This window comes from Apostichopus japonicus, chromosome 22 (genome assembly GCF_037975245.1).
Source record: "Apostichopus japonicus isolate 1M-3 chromosome 22, ASM3797524v1, whole genome shotgun sequence".
NCBI lineage: Eukaryota > Metazoa > Echinodermata > Holothuroidea > Aspidochirotida > Stichopodidae > Apostichopus > Apostichopus japonicus.
In genome coordinates, this window is record NC_092582.1 from 12,222,399 (window position 1) to 12,239,576 (window position 17,178).

The 17,178-nt window shown below is 37.1% G+C and overlaps 1 protein-coding gene and 1 long non-coding RNA gene across 7 annotated transcripts in view; both read right to left on the bottom strand.

Annotated features, from left to right (window-relative positions):
- Window positions 1-3,173: 3,173 nt before the first annotated feature.
- On the bottom strand, window positions 3,174-5,829 carry LOC139964153 (uncharacterized). Its single transcript, XR_011791850.1, has 2 exons — window positions 5,241-5,829; window positions 3,174-5,210 (listed from the first exon to the last, which is right to left on the bottom strand). It is a non-coding gene; the product is annotated as an uncharacterized lncRNA (long non-coding RNA).
- A 313-nt stretch (window positions 5,830-6,142) lies between these two features.
- LOC139964170 (uncharacterized) overlaps window positions 6,143-17,178 on the bottom strand; it is a 36,589-nt gene continuing 25,553 nt past the window's right edge. For 3 of the 6 annotated variants that reach the window (XR_011791906.1, XR_011791903.1, XR_011791904.1), the window contains 3 exons: window positions 14,612-14,743; window positions 12,119-13,056; window positions 6,143-7,916 (listed from right to left, as the gene is read on the bottom strand). Coding sequence is in view for 1 of the 6 variants with exons in the window: in XM_071965560.1 (XP_071821661.1) it covers window positions 7,852-7,916; window positions 12,119-12,239; window positions 13,278-13,355 (264 nt within the window). In the remaining 5 variants the exon portion in view is untranslated. Of the gene's footprint in view, window positions 7,917-12,118; window positions 13,057-13,277; window positions 14,286-14,611; window positions 15,518-17,178 lie in introns of those variants that run through there. The other 3 variants (XR_011791905.1, XM_071965560.1, XR_011791907.1) reach the window with 3 other exon arrangements.

The following is a 17,178-nucleotide window of genomic DNA, read 5'->3' on the forward strand; positions in this document are numbered from 1 at the left end:
ATACTGCGCAATTTGAACGGACCGTACGGTACATGATGGCATGCGACGGAAATTTTGGGTTATTTTTTTAGGCAAGTCGGACAGTTTTGAGGCTTTTCATCCTGAAACGCCATTTTCATGCTCACTGATATGATGTGATATCTGCTGTTTGCGTCACAAATTCGAACAGGCGCGTAGCGAGGAATTTGCCAAGGGAGGGCGAAGCCTGTAGGCAAATTATCTCAGCGTAGCGCCACCACAGGTTGGCGCGAAGCGTACAAGAAAATTTTGGGTACCCTTCAGCGCTGTAATGATGTCTTTGTTCCTCTTTCTCTTCCCGGTGTCTTCGCGTTTTTCTTTTACTCCCTCTTTTTCTCCTTTTTCTCTCTTTCTTCTTTTTCTTTTCTCTTCCTTCCTCTCCTCCTCTTCTTTTTTCCCCTCTTCTTTTTTCTTCTTTTTTTTTTCTCTCCTCTTTTTCTTACCCGGGGGGCGCGCGCCCCCAACGCCCCCCCCCTGGATACGCACCTGAATAAGCTAAACGCTATACACTCATCAAAATTTGCGTTTACACTACGAGTACACGCAAGGCGTGGAACATGGCTCTATGTGCGCAATTAATTATTAAACGAACAAAAACACAATATTAGCATTTCACCTGTACTGTATAGGGTACATGCATTCGTGACTGTGCTTGGTTCATAGAAATTTGTTGGCAACTGCACATGGTTTGGAATTACCCATTTGTTGACATTAAGAAATGCTTTCTGTTTTTTCTTAGGACATTTATTTAATTATTGCATTTAATTGCAAGTAGTAATTTACTACACTCAAAAACGTCTTTGCGAGTACACTACGAGTAATAGCTACTCTCTTAAAACACCCTCGAATATACAAATTACAATGCTTTTACAGATTTTTTGGTGCAATCTGAGAAATTGCAGGCTTGAGACCCATATCTTAGGGCTAGGTATTCGCAGCATAAAACACTCGGCAAGTGCCGTTTCCGGGCATCTGGGGGTTTGAAAACCCCAAAATTGTCTTGTACGCTCCGCATCAACCCATGGTGGCGCTCCGCTTAGATAATCTTAACACATTAGCACCCCAATAATTTTCCCGTTCCGCCGCGCCTGGCTAAATTACATCGACAATTACTCTGACAGCGTTGCCCATCAATCATATCTTCAATACTTTCAAAAGACACTGTCATTTAAAAACAAAACAGAAAACGAAAACTAAATAAGAAAATCCTTACACTTATGAAACTCAGACGTCGCCTACGTAGAACCTATATCATCTCCCGAGACCTAACTCTAAAAACCCAAATTAACCAACTTAAATAGCAATAAACAGACAAATATTGGCGGATGAACAAAACCGCGTCCCAAACAACTGCGATTTAATAAGTAATGATAAAAACCCGAAACACTTTTGGAAAATTTTAAAAAATCATTAACCCCATTACAACCCCAAACACAGGTAAAACAGACCAAGGCCTTAGAGATAACGTAGGTAACCTCATCACAAAAACTCAAGACCAAATAAAGCTAATTGAATCGTACTTTAAAAGTATATTCAATATCTACGATGGCCCCCCATACGATATCAGCTGTAAACACGAAATAGACCGTACAATTATCAGAAATGCAACCAGCTTTAACACCAACCCATCAGGATGTCTCAACAAAAAACATCCCTCTGCTCAATAAAATAGATATAAACAATTGGTATAGTGCCACTAAAAAATGCATCCTCCACTGGTCCTGACAACATAAATGACCAAATGCCTAAAAACTCCCCTCCGATATTCATTAACTCTCATATTTTCCCACTATTTAACGAACTCCTTAGACTGGGTTATTTCCCAACCCCATGGAAATCCGCCAAAAAGATTTTAATACCGAAACTAAGTAAAGACCGCACCAAAATTCAAAACTATCGACCAATTAGTCTCCTCCCAGCCGTATGTAAGATTTCCGAAAGAATTATAGATAACCGCACCAGATCCCACCTAGAGCAAATTAATCACCTTTCCCCGTATCAATCGGGCTAATTCAAAGGTTCAATTCAATCGGGCAGAACAAAGGTTTGTGAATCCTTTGTTCGTTTTAAAAGTTTTTTCGGGTTTCTATTGTTCCTCTGAAGTTGCAAACTGACCAAAAAAGAGGCCGATAGAGAGCGCTCCACGCATCTTGCCAGTCATAAGTTATTTCAACGCAGTCAAATCAAACCTTTCTTATACATAAATGTTCTCCAGTTTCACGGTGTTGTTTCCTCGGAAATTGTATGCTAAGCGATAGAAGTGTTTAATGTTTTAATCGTAATTTTTTCTTCAAAAATGGAACGGAGGGTGATAAAATACTGCCTGATACTGTTGTTTTAACTGGTTGTTGTATATTAATAGTTTTCAACCGCTCCGCGACATGAGCTATGCAGATTCAGGAAACGTTGTCTTGACCATTACTTTAGCAACAAGGCAATCAAAAGAATTAAGATCTTTTAAGGACTCAAAATGTAGAATATATATTCCAAAATGTTTCAATACCCAGAGAGAACAGTCTTCCTATGTGATATAAAGACATACAGATGCTCTATGTATGAGCACATGGACATATTCTTTGATCAATTTGAGCAAGAAAAGCAGCTCTGCCAACCCTTTAATAATTAATGAGTAACATGACATTGTTTTATTTTCACTATGAAACATTTTCACAAGTTACTGCCAAACCTAGAGTCATGTAGTATAAATCACTGAAAATAATGCCAATTTTGAGACCATTTGAAATATGAAGTTCAATAAAGGTGTACGTTTTGAGTTATCCTGTACAGCATTTGAACATCACCCTCCGTTCCATTTTGAAGAAAAAATTAGCATTATTTCTCAACAGTTGCAGTGACGCAGTGGTTAGCAAGGGCGTAGGAACCGAGGGGCTGGGCTGGATCTAACTGCGCCAAAGTTCAATACAGGGGAACTTGAAATGCAGCTATTGGTCAAGAAAAATTGGTGGGGACACGGTATATTATGTCCCCACTACTGAAAAAAAAGTTGATGGGGACGCGTCCTGCTGTCCCCACCAGGATCTGCGCCCATGGTTTGAAGGCTGTTCATCCTGGAACGCCATTTTCATGCTCGCTGATATGATGTGATATCTGCTGTTTGCTTAACAAATTCGAATAATTGAAATGAGACTGAAATATATAACTTTGATCTGTTTATTGTGCAATTCCCCACATTCTTTTCATTTCGAAAGACGCACAGTTTCAAGTTCAGTTCACTGAAGGTTTCGATTCTCTATCTGCCTTCAGTTTAGGTAAGATCTTGGGATATTCATCCCTAGATATCGCTGGATATTGCTAGAAATCCATACAGCACAGTGTTCTTGGTATTTCTTGGGATTTTTCGGGCCTGATCTTGGGAAATTGCAAAATCGGGAGTGGTTATACACTCCATTTAGGTCAGTGCACGTATGGCAAGCCGTTTTAACATTTACCTCGCAATTCGACTTAAGTCGAATACGTTTCACTTAAGTGGAATTCAATTTCACTTAAGCAGAATACTATTTAACTTGAGTGGAATTCTATTTCACTTAAGTGGAATACCATTCCACTTAAGCTTAATTGTATTTTACTTAAGCTGAATTCATCAACTTGTCACTGCATCTTACTTAAGCTAAATCTATTTCACTTAAGTGGAATTGTATTTCACTTAGGAAATGCATTTCACTTAAGTGGAATTGTATTCTACTTAAGTGGAATACAATTCCACTTAAGTGGAATGTCCTGTCTATTTCACTTAAGTGGAATACAATTACACTTAAGTGGAATACAATTCCACTTAAGTGAAATGTGATTGGATAGTCTATTTCACTTAAGTGGAATGTGATTGGCTAGTGTATTCCACTTAAGTGGAATGTGATTGGCTAGTTCATTCAACGCCAAACTTTGCCCATGCCTTTGCGCGCCATTATAAACAACTTGCCGCGATACGTGTACGTACGTGGTGTCGATATGTGCACAATGAATATCGGCTGTCCATCTGGATCCAGCTAGCACTTAACATTTGTGCAAGGTGAGTACGTACGTACCTGACCTGGTACCTGACGAATACCATTACCAAAATAAAGCCATGGCAAATACATTACAAGTGGTTGGAGCTACAGCCGAAAACGCATTGACAAGGGCTAGAGAACGTATTCCTTTTTTTTATATTTTGGATGGAATCTTTTACTTCGTCAAAAGTTTCACTATCTAAAAAGTTACGAATTCTGCCTATGTTACTTAAACAAGATGTAAGCCGCCTCTGTTGTGCATCATACTGATTGTTCCCCTGTGCAAGTGAGAAAACAACACTTCGAATTGTGTCTGTAACAACAACAATTATTTGATCGCATTCCAGTAATGTTAGATGTGAATGATTAGCCATAGCCATAATGTACACGTGCAACGAGGATCGACTACATCATCATATGTGATGAGCAATTGAATGCGTTACGACGAACATTACCCTAAATTGTATTTATATATAAGCCACATATCAACATTTCCACTTAAGTGGAATTGTATTTTACTTAAGCAGAATAGAATTCCACTTAAGTGAAATTGACGCCCAAAAGATATTATTCCACTAAAGTGTAATTGTATTCCACTTAAGTAGAATACAATTCCACTTAAGTGGAAATGCATTCCACTTAAGTGGAATTGTATTTTTAAGCAGAATAGAATTCCACATAAGTGAAATTGACGCCCAAAAGATATTATTCCACTTAAATGAAATTGTATTCCACTTAAGTGGAAATGCATTCCACTCAACTGGAATTGTATTTCACATAAGTGGAAAAGCATTTCACTTGAGTGGAATTGTATTCCACTTAAGTGAAATAGATGGACTATTTAGCTTAAGTGAAATGTTATTCCACTAAAGTGGAAATGTATTCCACTTAAGTAAATTACAATTCCACTTAAGTGGAATGTATTTCCACTAAAGTGAAATACAATTCCACTTAAGTGGGAGGCATTTCCACTTAAGTGAAATAGAAATGTCCATTTCCACTTAAGTGGAATGGAATTCTACTTTAGGGAAATTGAACTCCACCTAAGTGGAATACATTTCCACTTAAGTGGAATAACATTTCACTTAAGTAGAATGTATTCCAATAAAGTGAAATGTATTCGACTGAAGTCTAATTGCGAAGTAAATGTTAAAACGGCTTGCCATATGCACGATCTCTCTCTCTCTATATATATATATATATATATATACACACATATATATATATATATATATATATATACACAGCCCGATCACTAGACTCGTTATCTATCGATGAAGTGGTGTGTTGCCGGATTTTGTCAAGGTTTTAGTACTACGGGCGAAGGTTATTGTTTAAGTTTTGTAACCCATTGGGAAGCGATAAGAGGGGTGGGGCGTAGGGGTTGTGGGGGTGGGTGGTGGGGCATTTTCACGCAGATTGGAACAATCTCAAGAAGTGATAGGTGCGTCCGCCTGTCCCCCCCCCATGCACTACATGATATTCACAGGAGATGTGCTCAATTCTCTAATCACATGCGGAATTTATTTTTAGATTCATTGTATGAGTTACGGTACGAGGTTTAGGGTAACAATTAGCATTCAGGTCGGAGTATAACATTTTATCTCTGGATGGCAGTGTTGCATCGAAGGACATATGTCTAGTGCAGTTCGCATATAGATCCTGGTCTAATACTGAAAATGCATCATGTTCCCGACGACTCGGTCGAGTTCGAGACCAGCCACAGTTGGTTTCATAGCACAATTGTACAATTGTTTATATGTATATATATATATATGTATATATGTATATATATATATATATATATATATATATACACATATATATATATATACATATATATATGTATATATATATATATATATATATATATATATATATATATATATATATATATGTATATATATATATATATATATATATAAATATATATATATATATATATATATATATATATATATTTATATATATATATATATATATATATATATATATATATATATATATATATATATATATATATATATATATATATATATATATATATATATATATATATATATATATTAGTGAGAGAGGAAATATGAAATATATATATATATATATATATATATATATATATATATATATATATATATATATATATATATATATATTAGTGAGAGAGGAAATATGAAAACGTCAAAATGGAGTTGTCGGTGGAAGGGGTAGGGTGAGGCGCACACCCCTTCCAAAATCATCGATCCGTCACTGGCTACCCTATGTGTATAATAGGGATCAGCCCTGTAATTATGTCACTGTTCTTTTTTCTCTTCCCAGTTGCTTGCCGTTTTTTCTACTACCTCCTTTTCTCCTTTTCCTCTATTTCTTCTTTTTCTTTTCCCTTCCTTCCTCCCCTTCTTTCCCCTCTTTTTCCCCTTTTTTCTTCTCTCTTTTTTTCTCTCCTCTATTTCTTACCTGGGGGGCGCACGCCCCCAACGCCCCCCCTAGATACGTGCGCCCCCCCTGGATACGCGCCTGATCAAGGTGGTCAGAATTTGACCCTAAGTGACCTTTGACCTCTTCATAGAACATTCAGTTCTTGTACATTTCTGAGCATGAGGATAATCGCAGCTTTGATTTTGATGTCGACAAGGATTTCAGGCTTTTGGCAGCTGATGACTCCAATTTACATTTGACCTCTTAACAGAACTGCTCAAAGTGTAATGCTCAGTGAGGGGGACCTACCACCTAATTATGACATTTTACCGATGCTACAGATATTCACTAAACTAGACTACAAGGTTTTTGTATTTTGGCCGCTGATGACCTCAATTGACATAACTTCATAATTTCCATCTGTAAATATGAGAAAATTTTCAACATGATACCCTTGAGAAGGACACTTTTGAAAACATGCAAGAGAGAATAAAAAACCCAGTATTTTTAGGTGCAGGGCAGAGATGGTCTTATGGTATTGCAGAAGTATTCAAGACTATGCATGAAATAAAGGTAGAGTTCCCCAGAAAAAAATTCTGCCAAACTATTCCTTAAAATTTAGGAGAGCAGTTTTTCAAGTGTTTTAAGTACAGCTTTCATAACAGTGTTCTCTATTATATCTCTTGCTATTTCAAGGAAAAAAACTGCATATCTTAGTGCTTCAATATTTACACACATGGTGATACAAAATAAAGAAGTAGAAAAGCTTACATATATATACAGTTTATACATATATATGTATATATATATATATATATATATATATATATATATAAATATATACATGTACATATAGATAGGGAGTACTCAATTCAATTAAGCCCAAAAGGGTTTCTTAGTTGACTTCCTTTCACATTTTTTACTTATTTGTACTTATATTGTCTTGTTCACCTTGTAATACTATGTGATGAAACAAATAATAATAATAAATATATCTTTTAAGAAGCTGCAACATCGGTGGCTCAAAAGTTTGTGATCCTGAAAGTTTGAGACCGGCAGGACTATCTGGTAGCTGGATCGAATCACTTTCCGATTCTTCTTCAACTTTAGTCCCATTTCTAATCCCTTCGGGGGAAACTTCCATCAGCTTGTCATTTTGGATTGATGAAGCGTTCGGCACGTCGCTACCAGAATTGGAACAAACTTTTCTGTCTTCTTCTGCCTTCAGGAGGTTATCGTCTTGTAAGCCTTTCCTGATCTGGTATAAGTTAGACTGTACTTAACTCGGAGGTAAGATGGAGGCTTTCATGTCCATAATGAGACTAGAGTAGGGATCTGAATCGGCTACAGGGGCTTGGGATTCCAATTTATTGTCTCTGTCTGATGTTTCGTCATCTTCCCAAGTCTCTTACAAATTTAAGTCTTCTGGAGGTCTCTCTGGGAGCTGTTCCATGTTGGACACCATAGGTGGTTCTGTCGATAAAAGAGTATGAAAGAAAATTACTAGATAGGAATACACAAGCCATGTAGACGTAAGAACTCTGCATAAAGTGTAGATCATGCATGTTACATTTGAAGACTCAAATGAGTCAACGATAGCCAATAATTTTAAGGGCAAAAACGGATTGCTTTGGGTGATAGGAGGGGGTGGGGGATCAACACTTTCTTGGTGGGAGGGAGTCAGAGCCACAGACAGAGATCTAAGAACAATTAATGATTTCCCTAACTTATGTAATGTCAGAAATGTCAATTTTTTTTATTTTATTTATAACCCATCTACTAGTGAAATGTCTAGTATTGTTGTATCAACTACAGTAGTTACAGAATATTATTATAAAATGTAAAAAAAAATGTAAAATTTTTTGATTGCAATAGATTTACAAGCTATATTACAATGGAAAGACATGAAGGAAAAATTCATAAAAAAGATGACTTTAGAAACAAAGCTTAACAAACCTCAGTTAATTTGTTGTGAACGGTTGAAAAACAGCGTTATTAGGCCAGGCTGGATTTTTTTTGCCACTTTTAATTTGTAAGGGAACGACCCATTAATTTGCCGAGGTTCATCGGTTTAGAGTGACAAGACTATTTAGTCTAATACTTTAACCATTTAGCTGAGTTCCTCAGATCCAGCACAAAATCACAAAAAAGATATTTACCTGTCTCAAATGACATGTTTACAGTGGTAGTACAAATTTGTCAACTTTTGGATAGATGGTGTCTAATTTTCTTTCAATGGGTGCAAGGGTGTTGTTGTTTTAATATCAAGTTTAAGGAACATGCTTTGGTTGAGTGAGTTATTAGAATGTAAAGCAATGGGTTAACATTAACATTAAAGCCTGTTCTAGAAGAGCTGATAACATCATCAAGTTAGCCTTTAAAGGAACATACCGGAGGTTTAGCATATTTTAACGGTAAATAGCTTGGAACTGGATCAGCAATTAACCTTGTTCTGGTGGACTACGACATTATTGTGTCTAAAATTCAGCCTACATTTGTCATTTAGGTAGATACTGAAGGAGTGACGGATATGAAGTCATGCTGTCGAGGAAGGAAACTTTCTTTTACAATTTTATTCATTCTTATTCTCATTTCATTATCTGACAATAACACGGACGGAGAAATGTACTACATCTCAAACCTGCACATAATCAGAAAGCAAAGCCAGAATATTAAACTGGAGGGTGGAGTGGAGGCAATAAGTAAGTGTTTACTATTTTGAATACATGTGCTGAAAGTTTCTCCATTTTGTTTATCATTATATTGATGATAACACTACAGTTTCTGTTAATGGAAAAAAAAAATGCCCAATATCTTTGCATTTGTGTAGCAAGTCAGTCAATTTCATAGCAAGATTTGCTCGGGTAAATGGAGCAACAGAGTTCGGAGTGGGTTTAGTGGTACTGGATATGTGTTTTGGTGGGGTTACAGACAAAATCTAAGAGATGGGGAATTTAGGTCCCACCCCTGGCTGCATCCAAACAGCAAAATACTAAGTAACTAGGTGTTAATTTACACATAAATAACAGGTCTTTAATTGAGATGGAGAACAACACACAATAACTGCAATGTTCCTAAATATTCCACTAAAACCCGCCCCCCCCCTCCCATCCTCCCAGACCAATTCTCTCCTAGTCTCATTACGTGTAGGGTTTCCAGAAAGATCTGACCTGACTCGGCGTTAATTTTGTTACAAACTTTTTCAAGAGTTTCCTCTAAATATATTTATATTTATATCTCTGGGATTATAGGGAAAGATTATCACTGCACAGAACAAAGCCTTATTTGTCAAAACAAACGTGACACAATGCGTATACAATTTAAGGGAAACCCCCCTTAAAAAAAAATATAATGCACAGTACCATATGGCAAAACTTATGGCAGGTATAATATTGTTTCCAATACACTAGTAACTGCACAGCTACTTTGATGATGGGTAAAAGAGCAATTTGCTTTGCGTGAATACTTATTCAGTTCTAGGAAAAAAGGAACGAGCTTGTTATCCTTACAATATTCACCCCAAAAAAATACTTTACACTAAATCTGAGGACGAAGTACATAAACTTGATGTATTCTTTATGTTATGTATTGCCTTATGTATCACTTGAATGGCACAAGCTAGATTGTACCTGACTTGAAGGTAGTAGCTTTATCCCTTTGTGTCCTGTATATTTGTCTTGTTTGTGTCTTGTTTTGTGTTATGTATTGTTTTGAGCAATACATGGTATGCATTCATTTCAGAGTTGGAGAATATTCCTCACTTGACTCCCAGGGTTTGAAAGGTACAGTTGTACAAGACTGGCTGTGTCATTTGTGGGCGTGGTGTGTTGGTTATTATTGCTGTTGTGGTAAGACCCTGTGAGGGCACTAAGTTGTATTCAGGCTTGTTGAGATGCTTGAAGCTTAGCCTGCGAGGCCAACATTTTATATGCAAAAAAACATATATTACTTATTGTCACCACCTGAGTTAATTTGACCAGTAACCGGTTCTGTGTGGATGTATCGTGGTGCCAGTCTGTACCTGGAGAGCAAGTCAAAGCCCAGTGAAGTAAGTCACATTATTTATCCTTGTTAAGAACATGTGGGGACAGGTGAACAGTGACATTTTGTTTATTGAAGTGTCACTGTTGTTGTGGGGGTTTGTATCCCGACCTACAGTAGGCAACTTTGGCTCTAGCCTAGGGGATATGTCAATAATACTTAGTAATATGTGTTACAAGATTATGCAATCAGGGATCACTTTAGAGAGGAGCATTGTGTCTTGGGGTATGGCATGATATTTCAGATACAGAGATTATGTTCTAGAATAATCCTGGCCATTGAAGCTGCCCTAGGGGTAGAGATAGTATGCATATAGTAAGTGTTGTATTGGAGCAGTTAGTGGGGGCATTATAGAATTGGGAGCCTTGTGATAATTTAGGACTTGGTGGTGGGTTTATGTAATTATTTATGTTGTTATGTGTTATGCGTTTTCAATATCCCAAAGGGAAATTCACATCTGCAGGAAGGTTCACTGTGGTTAGGGTTCGTCTTACAAATACCCTCGGGATAATTCCAGAGCATGTATTTAGACAAAATACTAGTTAACGTATTTTGTACCCTGCAGTTCTCGACGATCAGCGGAGCAAGAGAGACAAGGGGTGCTGGCCTAAAGAGAAAGTAGCCCAAAAGACGGGAGCTGGTGAAACAGTGACGCGACCTGAAGGTTACCAAACTTTTCGATTGAAATTGTCATTTGAAGATGTGAAAAGAGATCAAGTTTCTTAATTTCTAGAATTTCCTAATGCTATAATTCAATCATTCCCTAATTTGTGATTTATATGAAGGGTGTAATTTCATGAAGGGGTGTTTCAGTCGGTAATTGTATCACTATATTTTTCTGTTCTATACACCCACATGTTCGAGTTCTATATGAACGGGTGTTTCAGTCGGTAATTGTATCACTATATTTTTCTGTTCTATACACCCACATGTCCGCGTTCTATATGAACGGGTGTTTCAGTCGGTAATTGTATCAATATATTTTTCTGTTCTATACACCCACATGTCAGAGTTCTTTATGGAGTCAAGTACCTAGCTGTTATCCTCGCCTAAATTAACAAAGTTAGCATCATTCCCATGTTGGTCAGGGGAACAGTGACACTTTAACCTTCGGAAAATTCCACTCTCCTCAACTCTGTTGTACTCCATCGCCTTCGGTAAGACTGAATATTACTAAGTGATATTCCATCATGGTTAGGGATACTTCTTTCCGGGGGTGGGGTGGGGATGGCGGAGACAAAAAATTTAACAACTGCACTCATTCAATACAAAAACTTGGCATCAATTCCATATAAGTTAGGTAACATTCTCGCTTGTGAACTACCATAAATAGAACATTTTCACCAAATTTAAATGTCCCTGATTTATGCTTGACATGATCCTGTTAAACGCGCTCGGGTTTATTTAGCAGCGAAGTAAATCTTTGTACGCAAGACCGACTCATTGGTTAGTTTTGAAATTCATTCCAACTTTTTTCGCACATGACCATATCTGTGACCCGCTCGCAAACAATAGTCCTACAACCCACTGTCTCCAGCATACTGCTACCAATAATTTTATACAATGCGAGCATCATATCCATCTTGTACTCAGTCAACGTACCAAACCCAAAAGGAAGAAACTTGAAAATGTACCTGGCTCTTCCTCCTTCTGTATGGCTTTATGAGACTGAACGACCCTTTGACCTAACATCTTGATCTCTGCTAACAGTCTCTTCACGGAATCCTCTGATTTTACTACGCTGTCCTTCAACGTCTAAGCAGAAAGAAGATGGATTAATAATCAATCATGCAAATATGGATTATTATACAACACCTAATTGTAGTCTGGTCATTTGATTGGTCAATTGCTTGTTGATTGCATGCAAAATCCGCTCTATTCCACTCTATGAAATAGAACCATGAGTTATACTTTTTTGGTAGCACTTTTTCAATGGTAAGAGAGCAGAGAAACCTGTCTGTTCAAAACAATCGGTTGCATGAGTGCATTTTACCCGTCTTAATATAATATGTTGTATAAAACAAATAATGAATGGTTTCCATTCGTGCAATAGTGCAAATATTTCATTCGTTGAAAGATGTAATTTGTTCCATTCAACTCTGCTGCGCCCGTTGAATGGAACATTCCATCTTTCAACTCATGAAATATTTGCACTATTGCACTCATAACCATTCAATATTTGTATAATAATCAATCATGCAAATATGGATTAATAATCAATCACGCAAAGATGGATTAGTAATCAATCACGCAAAGATGCATTAATAATCATCGTTGCTTACAGATTTCTCTTTTGTTATACAACCCACGGGGGAAATGAATTCCACCCCACCAAGATGGGGAATACTGTATTTTCACTTTCGTTAAATGACGTGTTAAATTTTTCCCCATAAGGTCTGTTCATACCACCGTCTCTTATGCTATTGTCGCGTTACAGAGCAGACGTCACTTACTCTTTTCGTTGGGATCTGGGTAGGAGTTGAAATTTAAGCGCCAATGAATGAGCTGGAGCTTGTGGATTAAACACCAAATGTTTCCTCCCCTACAGCAGTGGGTAGTTTCACTCAACATTCTATTAAACATGAAATGTAGTGTAAGCAATGAAACTTGAAATTTTCAACATGTTACATGATGTTGCATGTTAGTCGCAATTTAACCTTGCATCTCATGATATCAAACACTAACATGTTAGGACAGCCCTTGAACAAAGCAATTAAACATACATTAAAGTAATGAAACTATACTCAAATTGACAGTTGAATGATCCATTAATTAATAGTTTTGTCATCTCACCTTCATTCTGCCATGGATTGCTTCATTAGTCATCTTAATTCCTTGCATACCTTGAAGGTAGCCATCTTTATCAATCATATCTCTCCTGAAACTTGCCTAATAAACTCCCTTGTTATGGGATCTTAGCATCTATTAAGATTAAAACATAAGACAAGATGGCAATCTATGGTACTCATCTCTTTTATGATGGAATGGATCTACAATGAACTTTGACCTTGACCCTAAACAACTGCATAAGTTCTAATTTAAAATTTGTCTCATTATAGTCAACATATCTGTGGTTTAATGACTTTTTCCAACATGCTGACAAGCAGAAAATGGCTACACTTTCTGGGTATTTGACCTTTCACCTATGACATTTAGACAATCACCAAAGATCAAGTTTACAGTACATGGTCAGGCACCTACCCACCAAGTTTGAACCTGATCGGACTAACAGTCTAGGACACACTCTTTTGCACAATTTAGACCAATTTTAACTTTAACTCAATTGACCCGTTAACTACAAGCCTAAACAGCTAAATCTGTCTTGTTTTAAACTTTGTCTCTTCATTCTCTACATATAATGTGGTTTAATGCCTTTGTCCAACAAGTTGGCATGCAGAAAATGGCTAAAAACTAATTTTTAGATTTCTTGACCTTCAACCTCTTTGACGTCATCAATCGCGCAGGCATGAGTTACCTGTAACATGGTCAGGCTCCCACCCACCAAGCTTGAACTTGACAGGACTTGGGGTCTAGGAGGAGTTTGCGACATACTTAATTTTGCTCACTCACTCACGCACACAGACACACACTCACTCACTCACATTTCTGATGTGGAGTGAAGTACAATATCTCATCTCCCTATTCATTACATGAAGGGAGATGAGATCAAAACAAACTCAACACAAGGTTACAAAAAGTTCTGCTTTACAGCAAGAAATAGATAGTGGTCTACTTTAAAATGCACTGTGCAGTTTTCAGTACAGTCAACTGTTTAGAGTGTAAATTTAAAAATCATATCGTTTAAGCAGCTTGTTTTAGCTGCCCACCCCTCCTCCACTCACCCCCACCCCAAATTGACTTCTATTTACCTTCCCAATCCTTTACAACTTGAGATAGTTTAAAATATCGTTACCAAGATACAGCGTTACCTTTCAACCAGTTACATTTATGGTAAGTAAACATTCGGTTTGGGATTATCCAATAACTTGTCTCAATACATTGCATTTACTTTTCCCAGTCAGTTTCTTATTTTTGAATTGTTTTACAAAAGAATAAAACATAGATAATATGTTGCCAGCTGACAAAACCTTGCTTAAAATAAAACATGTTTAGAGAGTGAAACTTACTTATGACTGGTTAAAATGTCCCTGTAACTATCGCTACCACTGGACTCCGTGTTCAGAGATGAGCCATGCTTGTACTCGGACTGAGCTGTATCTCCTAAATTTTCTATAGCGACCTTTTGTTGGGAGAATAAACTGCAGCGGAAGATGAAAGAATAGAGAACCAACAATGTAGACAGACAGAGGGTGAAAGAAGAAACTAGAGCACCAATGGTGCAGAAGCTCATTCCTTTTCGAGCTTAAAAATGTAGGGCCCACAAAACTTTATGGCCCACCAAATTTCAGGCCATTTTTCAGATTCCACCAATTTTGGGCCCATGAGGGATAACCCCCCCCCTCCCTCCGTTAGCAGAATCCTGGCCACACCACTGGCTATAATTCCTATTTTCCCCCTTTAAATCCTATTTTACCAACTCTCTCAAACAATACCACTGACCTACCCTATTAAACTTTCTCCCCTCTACCTGAGCAGACCTGAAGCACTCCTTGCCAACATTTTGGCTGGCTGCCTATGGCGGGCCATCAGTCTCAAATCATTGGAGATCGACTTATACCGATTTAAATCGACATATACCAGTTTCCTTCGACATATACCAGTTTCCTTCGACTTATACCAGTTTCATTCTACATATCATCGATTTAAATCGACATATACCAGTTTCATTCTACATATCATCGATTTAAATCGACATATACCAGTTTCATTCTACATATCATCGATTTATTTTACTTATCATCGATGTAATTTGGAATATGTTAATGAGCTAAATCGATGATATGTCGATTTAAATAGGTATATGTCAATTTGAGACGCTAGAAACTGGTATAAGTCCACGGAAATTGACTTCTACCGATTTAATTCGACATATCATCGATTTAAACTGGTAGATGTCGATTTAAATGGACATATCATCGATTTATTCTACATATCATCGATTTAAATCGATAAGTAAAATAAATCGATATGTAGAATAAATCGATGATATGTCGATTTAAATTGACATATACCAGTTTCATTCTACATATCATCGATTTAAATCGACATATACCAGTTTCCTTCGACATATCATCGATTTATTTTACTTATCATCGATTTAAATCGATGATAAGTAAAATAAATCGATGATATGTAGAATAAATCGATGATATGTCGATTTAAATTGACATATACCAGTTTCATTCCACATATCATCGATTTAAATCGACATATACCAGTTACTATCGACATATCATCGATTTATTTTACTTATCATCGATTTAAATCGATGATAAGTAAAATAAATCGATGATATGTAGAATGAAACTGGTATATGTCGATTTAAATCGATGATATGTAAAATGAAGCTGGTATATGTCGATTTAAATCGATGATATGTAGAATGAAACTGGTATAAGTCGAAGGAAACTGGTATATGTCGAAGGAAACTGGTATATGTCGATTTAAATCGGTATAAGTCGATCTCCAATGATTGAGACTGATGGCCCGCCATAGCTGCCTACATACCTCAGGCTCAAAGACTTCTAAGAATCGGCAAGTGCTGATTGGCTGTAGGGCTCTCACGCTTACAGTTCAACAGTTAATAACAACTCCCAGTCCTGCTTTAATTCCACTAACAGCCTCTGCAGAGCTTAACCACAAATGTAAACAAACACTGCAGATACTGGGAGACAAATTAAAGGAGCTTTGGCAAAAGGTGAAGGCTCAGATTTTTTTAAACAATGGGGATTAATTGTAATTAATTAACTTTTGACCAAAAATTATTAGGCATCACCTTATTCATACACAATCCAACAATCATCAGTTCAACTTTGAATATGATCCATCAAAATCTTGAGGAGATTGAGATATTTGAAAATATTACAAAGAATGACCCCCGATGACCCCCTAAATGACATTTGACCTCAATTTTCCAAACACTCCTCGTAACTCCTATCCCGAGGAACGTTGTGACCAAGTTTCACTATCACTGGCCATACACTGTACGAACAGGAGCAATTTGAAAATATTGGGCCGGGGCCACAAAAGACCCCTAGTTGATCTTTGATCTGAAATTCATGAACACCCTGAAGGTAAAACTTCCATAGTACTATCGTGACAAACCCTCAACATTGTACCATGGAATCTGTAGGAGAAGAAGCATTTTGTGTATTTCCACAAAATGGCCCATTACGCCCCACAGGTGACCTTTGACCCCATATTTCAGACCATCTCTGATGGCCCTATACCCAATGGTCCTTGTGTCCAATTTTCATGAAATTCCATCAAACGTTGTGCGAGTGGGAGCGGTTTTACCAATTGTTGACGGATAGAGTGATAGACGCCGCACTGTAACAATAGCTCACACCAGCATGCTGGTATGAGCTAAAAACCAAACACACTCAATGAATGTAAAAATATGTACATCAGGAAGCAGGTGGATGGCAAAATACCTCTTGCAGTAATGAGCTTAAAAATCATCCATCACTGATAGCAACAACTGCGGTATGCCTTTTAACCCTTTCAATGCCTTAGGTGCTCTCTTGATCATCCTACAACTTTATCATCAAAGTCAGGGCTCTAAGATTGTCCA